This window comes from Melanostigma gelatinosum (genome assembly GCF_949748355.1).
Source record: "Melanostigma gelatinosum genome assembly, chromosome: 21".
NCBI lineage: Eukaryota > Metazoa > Chordata > Actinopteri > Perciformes > Zoarcidae > Melanostigma > Melanostigma gelatinosum.
The window spans coordinates 20,119,671-20,137,909 of NC_136654.1; the positions used below are offsets into that span (position 1 = coordinate 20,119,671).

Here is an 18,239-nt window from a genome sequence, read left to right on the forward strand (position 1 = left end):
GCAGAGGCTGGTTGTTGTCGACGGAAACATGGCGTCCCAGTGCAGCCTCTCTACCTTATTTCCTATCCAAAGTGAGCTGGATTGCGCCCTAGATGACGCTACGACTGAACAAGAGAAAGAAGATCTTGTCAAAGAGTATTTGAACAAACTAGACCAAAGAGAGGATCTGAAGATACCCGATTTCCAGACAGGTTAGACTCATAGTTGCTCTACAGTTTGACTTGAGTTTGCGGACATGCCATTAAAGGCAGGACCCGACTTCTTCATACGGTTTGAAAACGGTTTGGTCAGAGTTTACTCTCACATCTACTCCCAAAACAGCTGACTGTTCACAAAGGCATTGACTGGTGACACAGTCAATGCCAGAGAACAGCAACACAAACCAATTCCAAACCATAATAACAGCTGCTTTGTAGGTTCAACCTTTTTTTTTTTAAAGTGCAATTCCTGTGGTGCGTTTTTTTGCAAATATATCAGCTGTGCAAGAGCTTGTATCAGTCAATGTGTCTAATATATGCCTTCATTCAAGTTTCTGTTTTATAACAACAAGTATGGCATCATCAGGAAACCTCAAATCTACATATAGCAATCCATTATGTGATGTTTCCTTTTCTCTGCTTTTGTATTTGTCCTCCTCTGGGCTTTATTGAACATGCTTCACTGTATAACCTTCATGCTGCTGCCAGGATTGGAAAAAACATCAAATACTTCTGGTGTCAACCCTGCAGTTAGTTCCTCTGTTGAGGTTTGCAGCGTGTTGGCAATGTCACACCACACCAGTAGATGGGGATCTACAGCAGAACATCAAACGGGAGCATTAACATGGCTGTATGACATCTTAACAGTTCATAGCTCATTTTAAAACTGCAAAACAAACACAAGTTTTAAATGTTTGTCTCTATATTTTGCCAATTTGGGATTTATAGTTTAGGGGTTTAACAGGGGGCACGACAGCAAAAAGGTGTTGCTTACCTGGATAAGAGAAAGTGTATTGAAAGTCTTTTTTTGGGGGATTAATTCGACAAGTGGTCAAAACACTTCATAACGTTTTCTTTTTGTGACTGTACTTGACCCATTCATAATAGTATTGTGCGTGAATGTATCCAATATCTTACCTTTTGCATCGTCAAAGAGACATTTTAAGATATGCCATTTGTAACTATTATCTACATTTTTCCTTGATGCCATAATCTCCTCCTCATGTGGACTTTAAATGAATACCAAAGGGGTAACCCTTTCCTTAACCCTTTGTTTAACCAGGTCAAGTGCTACTGAGATTAAGAAATGTTCTTCCTATTGAGACACTGCAAAGTTAAGCAGCAGTACAAGTAAAACAATGACTTTCCAAAAGGCTTAAAAAGTTATTGTGGAGGGTAGAGTATGATTTCTAAGTACTTCAGGCTGGATTTTGGTGTTTTAAAATACAAAAATTAATGCATTTAACAAAGCTTGTGAGTGGAGTGTGACAAACGTTATCAGACAATCGAGAGTGCATGCGAGGTAAGTGTAAAGAAAACTTATCAGACACAATCTAGATCTACAGAAATTCATTTTTTGGGCGCTTAATAGCTACACAACACCTCTGACGCTTGGAGCACTTCCAAGTCATTGCTTTGATCCGTCGACTTGTTTTCCATATGACATAAATGCAATCGGCGCAGACAGATGTACCAGTACAGTGATAAGCAGTGTGAAGCGTTTGCCTGTGTTGTGACTTAAAAAATGATTAATGAGACGACCACATCATTTTTCCACTCTGTGGTTTGCTGCAGGCTTGGAATGGCTGAACACGGAGGGGCCTCTGTCTTTGAACAAGGAGCTGTCTGGTAAAGTGGTGCTGCTGGACTTCTTTACTTACTGCTGCATCAACTGCATGCACATCCTGCCTGACCTGCACCATCTGGAGAAGAAGCACTCTGCCAAAGGTATGCACTTTAAAGCAGCAGGAGACATGGTGTCTTGATCCTAAAGGGGTGGAGGTGTATGGTAACAATGCCATGTCTCACACTTTTGTAGCGCTTATTTACTGTAAAAAATATTACATTTTACATAGAAATGAACCTTTTATGATGTGGGAATATAAGACAATGCACCCCAAGTAGACTACTTATCATCCTCCCACTATTCAAATTAAGCAGAATCGGGGACTATTTTCAGCCACGGATTAATAGACATCTGGTGCTCCAGTGAATATTTTCGACACAAAGACAGTGTGTGTGTGTGTGTGTGTGTGTGGGTGGGATTGACTCAAAACAGACTACAGTATCCATGTTCATGGTGATCAGTGCAACGGTGTGTCTCATCGGTGTGTTTCGAAAGGTATGACGCCTTTTGTGGCTCCAAAAGGAACCACACAAAATCTGCTAACAAAAACAAATGTCACTTCAATCAGCGTCAGTTGGCGGTGAAAAGTACGAGTTCCATTATGCGTCGTACAGCGTCACGGGAACATGTGCAAGTTCACTGGGGCAGAGAAGCTGTCGTGCATCAGCTCGACTTCTCTCCTCTTCTTGCCCGAGTGCATCAGGGCCCTTATCTCAGATGTGAAGAGAAAGTAACCAAACATATTTCCACGCTGCAGTGTACAGGTCCCATAATTGTACCCTGCTGCAGTTGGCTGTGTGGCTATTTTTGTAGCCGCTCCATGTACAGCATAACCACATCCGACTGACTCTTGTCATCCTTCTGGCCCTTCGAGGGATCATCTGACGAAGCCGTGCAGCTTGAAATTCAGTTGTGAGCCGTGCGGGACGCGGAACACACACACACACACACACACACACACACACTGCAGTGCCACCGCACATTATCGCCCTCGCCTTATCTTTGGCACTGCTATGAGTACATTCTGTTTGCTGCTCTGGTCAGTGAGGTGTGGGAGCCACCCTGTCCAGTCACTCCCACAGTCCCCCCACCCCTCCCACCCATCGTCACTGTAATATGTGCTGCTACTATACTGCTTGGCGGGGGCCATAGGTGATGAAATCCACTGCAGTGGGTGTGAGTTTGAAGGTTTGTAATTGTTTGCGTTTACGTCTGTCGAGGGCGGCTCGATGATGTGAGTTAAATGGAGAAGAAATGTCCAATTGAGTCCATTTAAGGAGGATGGAGAAGTTTCCTCTGCCTCATTGTCATTGGAAGTGTTTCGTGAAATCTGAATTACAATTTAAAAAACAGTTTGTGTGACAACAAACAAACCCACTTGCCGTGAATATATTGTATGCCTGTTAATTATGACGATGAACTTATTTCAAATTGTTTTTCACAACTGAATTATGCATTTTATTTGCCCATTTGAGGACCACAGTGCATTTGAGCATGTACTGCATTTGAGACTGTGCCTCAGGATGACACGAGTACAAAAGCGTTTCAATAGAGAGTCCCACACTAATTAGGAAACTGGAAGGAAACTTATCGGGACATCTGTTTTGTAAGACCACCTCTGTACACATTCTTGTGCCACACACTCCAACCAATCCCTGTCATTCTCCGTTCAATGGACTGTGACTCATCGAGATAAACATTTACAGCCTTGAGGCGCCGAAACATTTCGAGGAATCTCGCTGAGACCTACATTGTACATAATACCGGAGGGTCACTGACTTAACAACAAAGTTTAGAATCACATCCGTTTCCCTCCCTCTCCCCAATTCTCTTAATTACACACATCTGTGCGTTGGAGGTTTGTGTCTTTGTGACAGGTTTGAACCTTTGTGTATCTTTAAGTTGCTGTCACAAACACACTAACTGACGGGCTTTGTGCTTTTTGTTTTGAGGGAATGAAGCTTGGTGATATGTCCTATGAATTTGGAAATGGCCAGTTTTGATTGCGAGCGCGTCAAACCACTTACTGCACTGTGTTGTTTTTGACTCTGTGTCTCGATCTGTTTAATCTCCCTCTCAGATGGATTGGTTGTTGTTGGTGTGCACTCAGCTAAATTCCCCAATGAAAAGGTCAGTGATCTTCATTGTTTATCAGCATTTATTGTTTTGAGTTGGCTGGTGTGCTTGTGTGGCATTTATGTGTAATTCTGAGTATGATGGGAGACAACATAGAGCACTCTCGCCCCAGGCAAAATCAAAGCATCAATCTGTAATGTTTTACCAGTGTGAGATATCAGACGATATCTTTCAGAATTATCACATCTAAAAGCATTTTTGTTATTGGTTTAAGACCAGAAAACATGCTGAGATCTCCAGAAAATCCTCGTGATCCTGTCAATCTCTCTTCTCTTTTATTTCGCTGATGCTTTCTTTCATACACGATAGTGTACATGGGACTTTTCGGTCAGGTAAACAAGCACTTTGAAGATGTCCCCTTGAGTGCTTTGAAATTGGATGTGAAAATACTTTATTATAACGATAGTTCATTAATGAATGCTCTTACATTCAGCAACAGATTCACAGCTCTTCACTCATCTGTCTCTGCTCGTCTCCGACCCGTCAAAGGTCCTGAACAACGTTCGCAGCGCCGTGCTCCGCTATGACATCTGCCACCCGGTGGTGAACGACAGCGAGGCGCACCTCTGGCATGAACTGGAGGTGTCCTGCTGGCCCACGCTGGTCTTACTGGGCCCACGTGGCAACCTGCTCTTCTCCCTGGTGGGCGAAGGCCACCGCGACAGGCTGATGCTTTTTACTGCCAGCGCCCTCCGTCACTACGGGGAGCGGGGTCTTCTGAAGACACACGCAGTGGGGATCAAGCTGTACCGAGACTCCCTGCCACCCAGTGTCCTGTCTTTCCCTGGGAAGGTGGCCGTGGACAGCAGCAAGAAAAGACTGGCCATAGCAGACACCGGACATCACCGAATTCTGGTGGTTTCCTCAGCTGGCCAGCTGTTACGTGTCATAGGAGGTAAGAAGTATGAAACATACTGGAATTGGTTGAAATTGCACAGATGTCCGGGAATCTGTACACTGACCTGTGGACAAAATGAGGGGAAGAAATGCAGGATTTGTATTCTTTTTGTAGGTTGATCCCACTCGTCCCTAGGCGCACACAGTATGAAAAAGATGGTATTTATTTGGACCGAAAAATAGTTTTTGTTGTGTCTCACATCCTCCTGAGGAAATGTGTTCCATGAAGGAAGCGCATGAGGTTAAAAATGCCTCGGTCATCAATTTAAATAATGAAACCACGAACAGAAGTGACAGGCCGTTAGTGCTCCAGCTGTAAATGGGCTGGCCTTGTACGTATCCTTCGATTTAATAATCATAAAATCATCCGTCGTATAAAAAAAACAATTTCGACTAAAAGTTCAGGCTGGGGACATTAAAAATACCGTAATCCAACTCTTGGGTTCACTGAAAGAGTGTTTTTTTTAACTGGAATATGTGAGGAAGAATTAAAACTTGGCAGAAGCTTTTGTGCACGATGAATACAAAAAAAGATTTCACTTCTGGACTCGATACGAACTACAAGTGAGGCATTATAGCGCACACGGAACGATGATGTTCATTGCATTATCACTTCTGTCCAAGGGCCGAAAAGTGGAAGACAAGATGGCGACTTGTCCGAAGCTTCCTTTAACGCCCCTCAAGGTGTGGCCATTAAAGGGGAAGCTGTATACGTGGCCGACACAGAAAACCACCTGATCCGTAAGGTTAGAGTCCCTAACTTTGTCTTTACATTCAATCTGATTTCGCCTGATGTTTATCCGTACCTTCATGCCCGGCTGTCTGTGCTTCAGATCGACCTGTTGGAGGGACGAGTCAGCACTCTAGCTGGAGTAGGAGCTCAAGGCACAGACAAAGAGGGGGGCTCAATGGGACCTCAGCAGCCCATCAGCTCTCCTTGGGATGTGACTCTTGGCACCGCCGGTGAGTGTTTGCGCTGCAGTCAGACCGGAACTTGAACGTGAACGGCGTGATCACATCTTTCCAGGAATTGTTTGCAACTTGCATATTTAGTGGGTAATTAGAGTGAACCAAAAACTTGCAATCAGTTGAACAAATCACACTTAACGTTTAGGGACAACAGGATATTTACGGGAACTTATTGGAAGAGAATGTTGAATCCATAGCATGTCATTCGTTGGGGATACTAAGTTCTACTGAATCATTTTGAGGACAAAAATCAATACGGAGTCGAAACTATGCAAGTCACAAACCGTAAAATACCTGACAAGGTCTTTTATATTCTCACAAAGTAATCTAAACCTCCACTTTAAAATCAAAGCTCAGTTCCTCGAGATGCTTTTCTGTTGTTATTGTTGCCTTGGGCATTCAGAGTTCATAATATGTGTCACACGGTGCCTTTTTTCATCAGAGCAGAAAGCTTTTTTAACTCGTCTGAGTCTCTCAGACCTCCTGTCTCTGAGTACGAGTGTGTTGCCATCAGGCCTTATTGTCTGTTCGGATTGCAGATTCAAGATCAGACGGCAGACAAGTGTTGACAAGTGACACAGAGATGCCCCGACCAAATTATGAACACACCTTTCAGTCAGTACTGTGTGTTGTGTTGGCGGAATCATTTTGTTCGTCTAATATGCATCGCCTTAGACTTATTTGTTGTCGTTATTATCATTCCAAAAGTTTCATGAATTTCTTTGCATTTGTCTCTTTAGGATCATACTACAGGCCGTTATTAGCAAGATATTTATTTGTTAAAAATTCTGTTTTTAAAATGTGACAAATTACTTTATTAACTATTAACAACGCAGAATTGCTTAATATTTCCCATTTTATAAATACATAAAATAATAGTATTGAAAAATCTAAAGAAATATTAATCACGCTCATGTGAATTTAAAGTATTAATTCCATTCAAATTTTAGGGCCATTAGCGCAAATATTCCATTATTGCACACAGCCTGTAAGCAAGAGGTGATCAGTGACAGTCACATTTTCTGCACAGCTTGATGGATGACACAACCTGCTGGTTTGCACATCACCACATGATCTGAAGATGCGATATCAGACCTTTAACTCCACCAACATTGTCCCCTGGGAGTACATCCAAACACTCATTGCATATTCATGATTTATCCGCCATGCGCATGAATACTTCAATTGACCGAATCAAGAGGACCCTCCACCTTTTGAACTGAAAAGTAACAATGTTGCTGTGAGTCGGGAGCCGGAGCTGTCAGATGTTCCTGACAGCTCCGCCAGATGTGATCAAGAAGGTCGGAGCATTAAAAATGCAACTCTCTGTAAAGGTTGTGTGTTTATCACGGTGACAGTATTGTCTCTGCTGAGCGCACCCGAGGCAGCATATGGCCTTTGTCAGACAGGCGGCCATCACTTAAACCTGCATAGCTGCATTGTCTCTTTTAAAAAAAGAAAAAAAGAATGGATACATCGAATGTTTCCACAGCTTAAAGTAAAAAAACTCACTGGTGCACCACCTCTGGGTGGTATTGTGCAGAGACACAAGTTTCCCGGTTCTCAACTCAAAAGAGTGTGTTTGTGTGTGTAGGCGGTGCTGAAGGTAACGTGCTGTGGATAGCCATGGCAGGGACCCACCAGATCTGGGCTTTGTTCCTAGCAGATGGGAAACTGCCCAAAGGAAGGTGAGAGACTGGTCACCATGGCCACTTGGCAGCAGCCACCCTTCTAAGCCACTCATAACTCTTCTTGAAGTATAAAAAGAATTGAAAGCAAATGAAAATGTTGAGGAGGTCAAATGAACTGGAAGTGCCATTTTTCTTCTATTTTACAACATAGCGAGGTCAAAGCAGGAACGTGCGTGCGATGGGCAGGCAGCGGCAACGAGGAGAACCGAAACAACTCGTACCCCCACAAGGCCGGCTTCGCTCAGCCTTCGGGCCTGGCTTCAGCCCCGGAGGAGCCCTGGGGCTGCCTGTATGTGGCCGACAGCGAAAGCAGCACCATCCGCACGCTGGCACTGAAGGACGGAGCCGTCAAGTTGCTGGTCGGAGGAGAGAGAGATCCACTGGTGGGTGTGCAACAGTTGATGGATGGATGACTGGATGGGGGATGGATTTATAACTGGATGAATGGATTTTTTTTCACATTATTTCTTTTTTTCTGCTTTTGGATACCTTTTGGTTTATTTGGTTACATTTATTGTGGGTCGTTTATGACAACTACTTATGCACAGACCAGCCTGAGAGAGCAAAGCACTAAGTGAATCCCTAGTGGCTTTAATTAAATTAAAGTTTCCCTCCTCTTTCCCTTTTGATTATTTAAGGTCCATAAATTATCTTTGACCTTGTTAGGATCATTTTTGACCATTTTAGTGTTTTTTGTAAAGGAGAATTTATTATTTAATAATATTTAAAGGGACAGTTCACCCCAAAATCAAAAATATATATTTTTCCCTCTACCGTAGTGCTATTTAGCCAACCTAAATGTCTTCTCTCAAATATAAAGGGACTGGATGGTACTCGGCTTGCGGTGCACAAAGCGCCAAAAATAATGAATTTGAAAAACTCACCAGCAATGTCTCTTTCTAGAAAACTAGAGACCATCTTGCAGTGGGATTACCAGCCGCAACGCCAAAGCGGGCCGGATGCGTAAAGCAGCCAATTGCCCTTTCCACACCTTTTTTTGAATCCCTCCCAATTTCTCACAAATTGGTTGTCAACAGGCTGTAACAGCAATGTATCTGTTTGGGTCATGTTGACCTGAAATAATCTGGAGCACTAAGAACTGTTTTCACTGAATGAACCTTTTCTCACTTTCTGAAAATGCATGAAAAATGTTCCCCTTTGTCATTTTTTGATGACATTGAATATTTATGTTGTGCTTGTCTTTAAAACATCTCAAGAATGACTCCTCTCACTATTTTTACCACAGTAACTAATGCGATTAATCTTTCTGGTGTTTTTTTTTTTACAAATGTGATATGTTAATTCTTGTCTTGCTGCTCATATGAATTATTCAGAAACTTTTAAATCAACAGAGCCAGTTTTTGCTTTCATGTTTTTATTTCAAGTGTTCTTCACTGATCATTTACAGATTGGGAAACGCTTCAGCTTGGATTTTAAAAAGAAAGTCCTTTAACTTGATGGTTAAAAAGCCTGTTTAAAATCCAGTTCGAGGCAATTCACTAAGATTGGATACTCTGTTCTTTGACCCACGTTGATCTTAGACATAGGGCTCACACGTTGCAGTTTGGGCATTTATATGTTTTCATATCTACTTTTGATCTCTTCTTTGAACCAGAACCTTTTTGCTTTCGGGGATGTCGACGGGAAAGGGGTGGATTGTAAGCTGCAGCATCCTCTCGGTGTTGCCTGGGCTCCTGAACAAAGCCTGCTCTATGTGGCCGACTCCTACAACCACAAGGTAACTGTTGCACGTTGCAAGGCTAAAGTTCAAAGATGTAGCATGCTCACATTTCATGCCTCTGCCATCATAATGGGGTCCTTAAGGTTGTTGAGTGGATACACAAAGAGTGTGTGTGTGTGTGTCTTTTGATCTAAAACAAACCCCCACATGACTTTTGTTTGATTGTATCTATGCCTGTGTGATTATGTTCAGATCAAGGTGGTGGATCCAAAGGTGAAGCAGTGTAGCACACTAGCAGGGACTGGAGAGGCTGGAGACACTCTGGGCCCTGAATTTAACAAATCCTGCTTCAATGAACCCGGAGGAATCTGTGTTGGCGACGGCGGCAAGCTTCTCTACGTGGCCGATACCAACAACCACCAAGTCAAAGTTCTGGACCTGTCCTCCAAGACTGTTTCACTGGTGAGACCTGTGTGTGTATGTGCGTAAGAGAAGCTCACTTCCAACCATAATGAAGCACGTGTCTGTCCACCTGCATGTCGTTAATCTGTCCTGAAAGCTAGAATCGTTTGGATATGAGGTGACTAAAGAATGGCATCGCAAGTGTTGATCGCTTTCTCCTTGCTCCTCTTTAATCCAAAACTCTCTCCTGTCCAGTTCCCCATTTCTACGGACTGCACCGATTCAGTGCCTTCTGGTCCCACCAAAGCCCCCACGCTGCCCAAATCAGCTGCCAGGAGAGAAATGCCACCAGTGGCAGTGTCGGCAGGTCAGACTCTCGTCATGTCACTCAGCCTGTCGCTTCCAGAAGGAACCAAGCTCACGGAAGAGGCCCCCAGCTGCTGGGCCCTCTCAGCTGAGGGTGAGACAGACTTCACTCATTGTTACTAATGCCACGCAATGTAAACGTTTCATTCAGATTCATCACACATTTGACTTCATATCACCAAAAAAAAACATTTCCACTGGCTGCTTTTGTGAAAGTCTGTCCAGTTGCCCAGGCGTGATTCGTTCAAATTTAGTATAGGCCCTGCTATTGTTTTCCATCGGTTTCATACGTTTTTAACTTCTACCTCTCAGGGTAGAGTCAGAGATGCAACTCAAACTTGTTCTCTACATCTGTGATGACCCTGTTCTGGATGTGAGCCTCTTAACTTCTCCGTCTCTGCTTTATTTTGGTCTGTGAACCATGATTCTGTCAAAAAGCAATGGAAGTGAACGATGCTTAACCTTTGTGTTACTTTCACTGCACAACAAGTAGATTCTCACTCCGCTGGCCCACGCCTGGGATTTACAGCCCTCAGCTGAGGGATGGAGGAATATTTAGTGCTTTCAAAGCACTAGAGCGGTTTCACACGGCACAGACGACATATAATACGATTCAAAATGTGTTTTTCAATGTTTTCAATTTTTCAGTCAGCAGTATTCTGACCCTAGCACCGAGTGTGAAGGGAGTCCAGATATGTTAGTGCCGGGTGATGGTCCGTGCATTCGGTTTAGAACAAAAGTGTTTCCATCATTGTGAGCGGTGCAGCGTGCAGTCGGCGATATCAGCAGGCTATTTTTAGAGCATTTTGATAAGACGACATGCCTTGGTTCACATAATTAGCTACCAGGCTATGTTACGTGATCCTCCGCTGTCCGATTATACCCGGTCTAGACTTATGCTGATCAGATCATAGCAGAGGCAGGAATTTTAATGGATAAAGTTGCACGGCGGATTTAAATTGTTTTTTTTTTTTGTAGCTTTTAGAAATGGCTGCCCTGGGACCTCACGTTAGGCATCAGTGTCATCAATCACCGCTGGCATGGATTTTGACGGTCTCTCTGGCATAATATTTTCTCACAGTCAAAAGCTCGAGCCTTTCCTTTTCGACTTTCATTCATCATTCGTGGGGTCACGTCTCTTTCGATATGTATTTGTTTCTAAAAATATCCCCCGTGGTTCAGTAAATTCATGTCCTCAGCCTCACTCCGTCTGATTCGGTGATGTTATGAGAGGGGAATATTGTAGAGGACTCCATTTAACGTTTAAGCTCAACCATACATTTAGATTCCAGACAGACATTTTCAGAAAGACACATCCGTCCTTTCAGGACGTGGCACATTGGGACTGATCTGGGTCAAAGCTGAAGATTGATCTTGTTTCGTGACTCGGTCGGTTGACCACGTTGGTGCAGACTGAAAAATCTCAACAACCATTGGAGGGATTGCCGTTCGATTTTGTCAATTTTGTTAAACATTTATTCTAGCCCAAACATCTGGTCAACACTTGAGTTTGTCCTTTCAGTTCAGTTTGTTTCGTGCCACATAGCAACAGGTAGCATGCTGCTAAGGTGTTGAGCATGTAGACATTATACCTGCTTAACATTAGCATGTTGGAATGCTAATGTTAGCATTTAGCTTTTGGTTCCACTCGCCGAGTGACTTTATCTGTTTCTTCTTGATTCAGAATGTTGATTTTGTCACTTTGACAGGCTACAAAATTCTGCTTCCTGTTTTTCCACAGGTAACGAATGGCTGCTAGAAAGTCTGGTGGTTACTGGAGACATTGTGGATCTGTCGAAGCCCCTCTCCATCTCAACCACAATTCCAGCTGTTATAAAGGACTTCAACGGCGATCCAAGCCTGACTTTGGGTGTATGGTTGTACTACTGTATGGAAACAGGTAACGCTTGTATGATGAAAGCAGCCTCCTTCACCCAGCCGCTTCAAATAAGTGGCAATCGTGGGGAGGAAGAAATCACTGTGGCGATGGCTCATGCCTTCTAAAACCGCTTGTCGTTGTCACAATAGTCCCAGAATCAACACTTTCTGTGGTGTTCAAACGGCATTATTACCTTTCAGCTCAGCTAAAAGGTAATAATCCTTTTATAAAGGCTGTACAGCAAACACTGCAGCCTAAAAATGAATATCTATCTGATGTTATATTCATGCAAAAGAATCCTAAAAGGACAGGCTGTACTGACGAGCTGTAAGAAAACTGTCCACTAGTAATGTTAATGATGTTTCATTTAACAAGTAGTACTTGTAAAACAGTGCACTGGATGTCTGCAGAAAATAAAATACATTATGTGGATTCAATTAGAAACGAATTAAAGTGATCACTGACGGGTGTTGATGGTGTCAGAGGGGGCGAGAACAATAAACAGATTATCATTTAATAATGTTGTGGGGGGATTAAAAATACTGAAACCTCTTTATAATGTTGACGTTTTCCCCTGAACCACCTGATGGATGTGTATTTCAGAGACTTAACGGTTTACATTAAGGTATTGTGAACAAAGTGTTTCCCCCACAACCTCCAATAATTCATTCTTAAATTATTTATGCTCACAAACATTCAGCTTTTTCTTTTAGTCCCATGAGTATATCACATTGTACGATTTCTTTTTTGTTTTTCTTTCAAGGAGCTGTTATCTGATTCAGACTCTGAGAAAGACGCTTTATTCTGCTTTTGCTGGCGTAGGCACACCTCTTGAATGCTAATAAGTTATAAAGAGGACTAAAAGGACAGAAATGAAACTCGCGTCTTGAGAAGTTTTCTATGCAGAGACTGCAGATTTTCATGAGCATTAATATATTAGAAACTATATGAGAAAAGTATGAAATCTTCACTTTGTACTTTTTTTTTTAAATCATGAAATATTTCCTTGTACATGTGTGGTTGCTTTAGTTTACAGTCAGTCTGCTTGGATGGTGCCTTCAGGTACACGTTTCCAGCTTTTATAAATGTGTCGACACACGTGTCACCACGCACACCGAGCAGTCTTAAGTAGTTTACAAAGTTCACGCTCGTAGCTTAAGGCTTTGTTCTGTGTCTCTGTTTCCTCTGACTGATTGTACTTTTTATTATGAGTATTCACGAAACAAGGCACTCTTTTGATTTAGACCGCACAATATTGCCGTTATCCAAGCAATGAATAAAGTGCCTGTTTTTTTTTTGTAAGAGGAGGTAACCACTTTGTGGACTGATGACACCGAGCGATTGCTGTGCACTTAGAGGGATATTATATTTTAAAAAGTCGTATTAAAATCTCTCTTAACAAGCATTCGTACGCTTCGTCTCGACTGCACAAAAGGACGATAACATAGAAGCTCTAATAATGTGTTACCGTAATACGCTGTGTACTTCTATGTGTAGCATACAGTAATATGATAACTTGTTGTATTCCCTTATTGTTTTTCAAAGTTATGAGCTGTTGCCAGGTCAGAGCGTTTTTTGGTTATCGTCCGGAAGCAATAACAAAATATCTCTGTAATGGGTGAGATGTTTAATTCAAGTTATTTATGTCAAATGAACTGCAACATTCTTTGAGCTTCGTTAGTCCTCTGGCGTCTTTTATGTTGACAGCAAAGACTTTGAGTGGCTGCCGATGGGGTTCCTTAATTTTCTCACTTGATTTCTTCTTCTGTCCCAATGCGGCACTTTAAGATCCAACAAAATCAACGAATAAAACATTTTCATCTCGTCTGGTCTCTCTGTGTGTGTGTGTGTGTGTGCAGAGGTTAGGTTTCCATCAAAGACAAATGCTGCAATTCCACATAAATTCTTCTGATATTACAAATTTCCAACGTACGAGACTGCAGCTCTGCTATGTGAGACGGTATTAAAAGCTTCCCTAATGAGCTAGTGCCTTCATGAATTAGGTTATGTGTGAGCTCGCCTCCGAGGACAGACGTCACACACAATAGCTTTACATGCGTGTCTAGTGGAAAAAAAGCAGACAATGCTGAAGCCTTTCACAGGTCAGGGCTGCCACCTCCTCTTTTTGCTGCTGCCGGTGACGGCCCACATGGTGATATAACCGACTAACATTCATTTTAAAGGAAGCAAATCCTTCAAGTAAGCCATGAGGTTTCTGAGAAATCAGAGAAGAGTCTCCATCCGCACACAGCTCCTTTCAACTGCACAAAAAGGCTTTCAAACGCTCCCTCTTATGACATGATTTGCCAATTTGTTATTATATAGGAATGTTCTGCTTCGTTAAAAATGGAAAATTAAGTATAAATGTAGAAAAATAAATTGACTGATTTAATTGCGACTGGGGTTGTGTTGGCTGAGGAGTTTGTTTAAAAGTTAAACCAGTTTCCGCACACTTTTAATTACAGGAAAATGGATTCGCTCTTCATTCTGGCTGAGTGGGCTCCATTAAGATCATATCTGTGTCAGAGATAAAATATTGCATTTCCAGCTTGTACGGGTTTTTATGAAGAAAAGAGCTGCTGAAAATGTGCACCTAAACACATCCCAGTTTGTCTGCCTCTGCTTCTCGCCTCTGCTCGGAAGCTCAATCTGTAAACAAGAAGGCATCGCTTCAGATGATATGATCAACTTTGACCTTTGGCTCGACACCGGTGTTGACACGAAAGGGCCAAGCCGCTAAGTCGAGTTGAACCTGCTCTACTTCCCTTTATTCCGGCATACAAAGCTTGTGTGACGATGTGTGGGAGGGAGCTGCTGCACGCTCAGTGTGTCGAGGGCACTTCACTCAGCTTATTTTTGGGAAAGTGAGGGAGCAGGTGCACAAAAACATGGAAATATGGAGATACATATCATACATGTAGAGCCTATAAGAGACATGAATACACCAGCAAGTTGAAATGCTTTTTATTTAAACAAAAAACAGTAGTTCTGCTTTAAATCCATCACCCTAAAGGATCAGTTCATCTGTACATGCATGGAGATATAGCTTCAGTTGTATTCGTCTGCCACCAATGCAGCACAATGAAGGTGAATGGAAGCATCATTGTGGTTTGAGACTATTCAACTTGAGCAGGGAAGTAGAAATATTGAGCTCACGAGACTAAATCCTTCCAAGGAAACTCCCCGACCAGAAAATGAAGTTTCCACATTATCTGGAATAAATTGTGACCGAGAAATACTCACTCTTTTCTTATTCCTCTTTAGATGACGTAACCTTACAGTCTATTCAATCAAAGCAACCCAAAAGTTGGTCTTATTAATGACTTATATTGGATCATTTAAGCTGATGTACAGTTACGATATTGAATATTCTTGCTGTTACATGACACTATTGCTCTTTTTTGAGTTGCTGAGCTTGAGTGTTGCTGTGTTTTTTCAAGTGTTGATTATAAAAAAGCAAGTATTTGACAATCTGCGTTTCTCAGAAACCCCTCGACGCCGGTTAACGAGGCCTTATTATTTCAGCTTATTTAGTAAGAAATGCCTGCTCCAAACATGTAGGTGGCTCTGAGTGCCTGAGGTATAGACCCAAGCAGCTGATCTTAACAATCTCAGAGTGTCTGGGGCTGGGTCATCATTAACAGGCATGCTAATCAACTCACACACACACACACACACACACACACACAAAACAAACACGACAACAAGAACAAAGAGGTTGATTTGTGTCTGCAGTCTGTGTGCCAAGAGGCCAGTTCAAACAGATCAAAGATGCCTTTCCTTGTGTTCATTCTGTGAAAGTCTCGTCTTTCAGCTGGAGACGCACGTGACTTCTCAAGACCTTCTTTCACAGTTTTGCTTCAGCGAGACTTTTCGGCTCCACTGTTTCCCGGTCTTCTTCCCGTCTCGTGTTGCATTGTTTTTGTTTGTGCATAAGGCCATGTCTGTTCTTCAGTGGCTACTGTACTTAACTTTCATCTCAATAAGCGTTTATCTGGATTTCAATGACCTGGAACTGACCTGGATATACTTGAATAGTTTGGCTGTTGGTTTTATAATTGTCTTAACTAATGACAAGATGTTTCTTGTGATGCTGTGAATCCGAGAGCAGATCTGTGGTTGGGCCTGCCCTCACAGCTTTGGAATGTATTCTTTGTGATAAAAATATAAAATGGACAAGTGGAAAAACAAATCTTTTTTTGTGATGGCAAGAAAAAAACAGCAAAACCCCTGAATAATAATATCATGGTGGTTTTTGGATCTCCATATCTGCCTTCTCGTGTTCCCGAGGCAGATGTTTGGAAAGATAACAGTCAGGGCAGTTTGGGGTAAGCTGTGGTTAGAAAGCTGCTTGCTAAAAATGTCCTCCTCTTACAAAATGAAAGTGTTTATTTATTAATTCCTGCGCAGTTGTTTCAAAAGATGTGTTAAAGTGGGACTGAATGTATCATTTGTGATTCCTCAACTTCATTGTTTGGACAATTTTGTCCGCTGAGCTGCGTTGATTGGTGCTGAGGAGCAGTGATGTCACCGCCCGCTCTGATGTGCCGGCCGGTGCTGCAGCTCGCGCAAACTGAGGGCGAGAGAGGAACTCCAGATGGAGTTTGGCGCGCGACAGGAGTAGAGCTGTGGCCCGTGCGTCCGCGACACACTAGAAAGACTGCCTTGATGAACTCGACCTGGTCCCGCACACAGCGCAGCAGCCCGTCATGGGGGACGGTGGCGCGTCCTCGCCGGTGAATTTCCAGAATGGCTCCGGAGCAGAGTCGTCGGACGCACCGGACTCCGCTACGGCCGTGTCCGAGCAGTGGATGGCTGGGATGAGCGTGTTGATGGGTTTGATCGTCGTGTCCATTGTGTTCGGCAATATCCTGGTCATCGTTGCCATCGCCAAAACGCAGAGGCTGCAGACGCTCACCAACGTGTTCATCGTGTCCCTGGCGAGCGCGGACCTCATCATGGGGCTGCTGGTGGTGCCGTTTGGCGCCGCGCTCGAGGTGCGTGGCTCGTGGCTGTACGGCAGCTTTTTCTGCGAGTTCTGGACCTCCGTGGACGTTCTTTGCGTAACCGCCAGCATCGAGACCCTGTGCGTTATCGCCATAGACAGGTACGTGGCCATCACCTCCCCTTTCCGCTACCAAAGCTTGATAACCAAAGCTCGGGCCAAAACGGTGGTGTGCGTAGTTTGGGCCATCTCTGCACTGGTCTCCTTCCTCCCCATCCTGATGCACTGGTCCCGGGACAGTGTGGACACAGACTGCTACAACGACCCTGAATGTTGCGACTTCGTCACCAACAGGGCTTATGCCATCTCCTCATCCATCATATCGTTTTACATTCCTCTGCTGGTTATGATATTTGTTTACGCCCGCGTGTACAGAGAGGCGAAAAAGCAGCTGAGGAAGATCGACAAGTGCGAGGGCAGGTTTCACAACACCTTAACCGGACTGACTTCTAAGTTCAAGAAGAGGCCGTCTAAGATCCTGGCGCTCAGGGAGCAGAAGGCGCTCAAAACGCTGGGGATCATCATGGGGACGTTCACTCTGTGCTGGCTGCCCTTCTTTATCGTCAACGTGGTGCGCGTGATTTGCGCCGAGATGGTGGACAAGGACCTTTTCGTGTTCCTAAACTGGCTGGGGTACGTGAACTCGGCGTTCAACCCCATTATTTACTGCCGGAGCCCGGACTTCAGGAAGGCTTTCAAGAGGCTGCTGTGCTGCCCGAGGCAAGCCGACCGCCGGCTGCACATCAGCTCGTGCGACCTGTCCCGGTACTCCGGCGGGTTCGTCTCCGCCCTGGAGCCCGGCACATTGGGGCTGTGGTCGGCTTGCGCCGTCTTGGACAACAGTGACAGCAGCCCGGTCGGGGCTGTAAAGCTGTCGCACTCTGAATCACAGCTGTGAAGGAAGACAAATATATACTTTTGTTGAGGTGGATTACAGCCTGGGGAAGGAGGAGTCGCCTACAGCGGGCGTTTACTCCTTGGACATGGGTTTCTTTTTGGAAAAATGTGCGCAAGACCGCACCTTAACTAAGGGGGTCTGATCGATATCATAGAAGTCAAAGGTCAGGCGAAAATACATGCATTGTATTTAAAAGCCATATTTTAAAAGAAAGGGAGTTCATGTTCTTTTCAAGATGCGCAAATCTCACCAGTTCAGTGTCTAAGAGATGATCCAATTTTTTTAATAATATCAACCCTAATTTTCATTTAAGTGGATCTAATGAAACATAATCGGTGCTGCACTGACCGTAAAACGTTATTCAGTGAATTGACACTCATTTCAAAGAGCGCACTGTTTAGTAATCCTCATGTTTTTGTTTATTTCTCATTTTATTGGACCAGGAGTTCAGTGTTTATTGACGCAGATAATCTATTAAGTGGCAGTGGGTA

The 18,239-nt window shown here is 43.5% G+C and overlaps 2 protein-coding genes across 2 annotated transcripts; both read left to right on the forward strand.

Annotated features, from left to right (window-relative positions):
- Nucleotides 1–28: 28 nt before the first annotated feature.
- nhlrc2 (NHL repeat containing 2) lies at nucleotides 29–13,634 on the forward strand (the record flags this gene model as incomplete). Its single annotated transcript, XM_079293061.1, has 12 exons — nucleotides 29–191; nucleotides 1,773–1,925; nucleotides 3,905–3,954; nucleotides 4,450–4,855; nucleotides 5,482–5,603; nucleotides 5,691–5,820; nucleotides 7,421–7,514; nucleotides 7,669–7,900; nucleotides 9,133–9,255; nucleotides 9,451–9,660; nucleotides 9,856–10,060; nucleotides 11,708–13,634. The coding sequence occupies 12 exons, from the start codon at nucleotides 29–31 to the stop codon at nucleotides 11,968–11,970; spliced, it is 2,151 nt and encodes a 716-aa protein (XP_079149187.1). The 3' UTR covers nucleotides 11,971–13,634.
- A 2,920-nt stretch (nucleotides 13,635–16,554) lies between these two features.
- On the forward strand, nucleotides 16,555–17,748 carry adrb1 (adrenoceptor beta 1; the record flags this gene model as incomplete). Its single annotated transcript, XM_079292901.1, has 1 exon — nucleotides 16,555–17,748. The coding sequence occupies one exon, from the start codon at nucleotides 16,555–16,557 to the stop codon at nucleotides 17,746–17,748; it is 1,194 nt and encodes a 397-aa protein (XP_079149027.1).
- Between the last annotated feature and the right edge of the window lie 491 nt (nucleotides 17,749–18,239).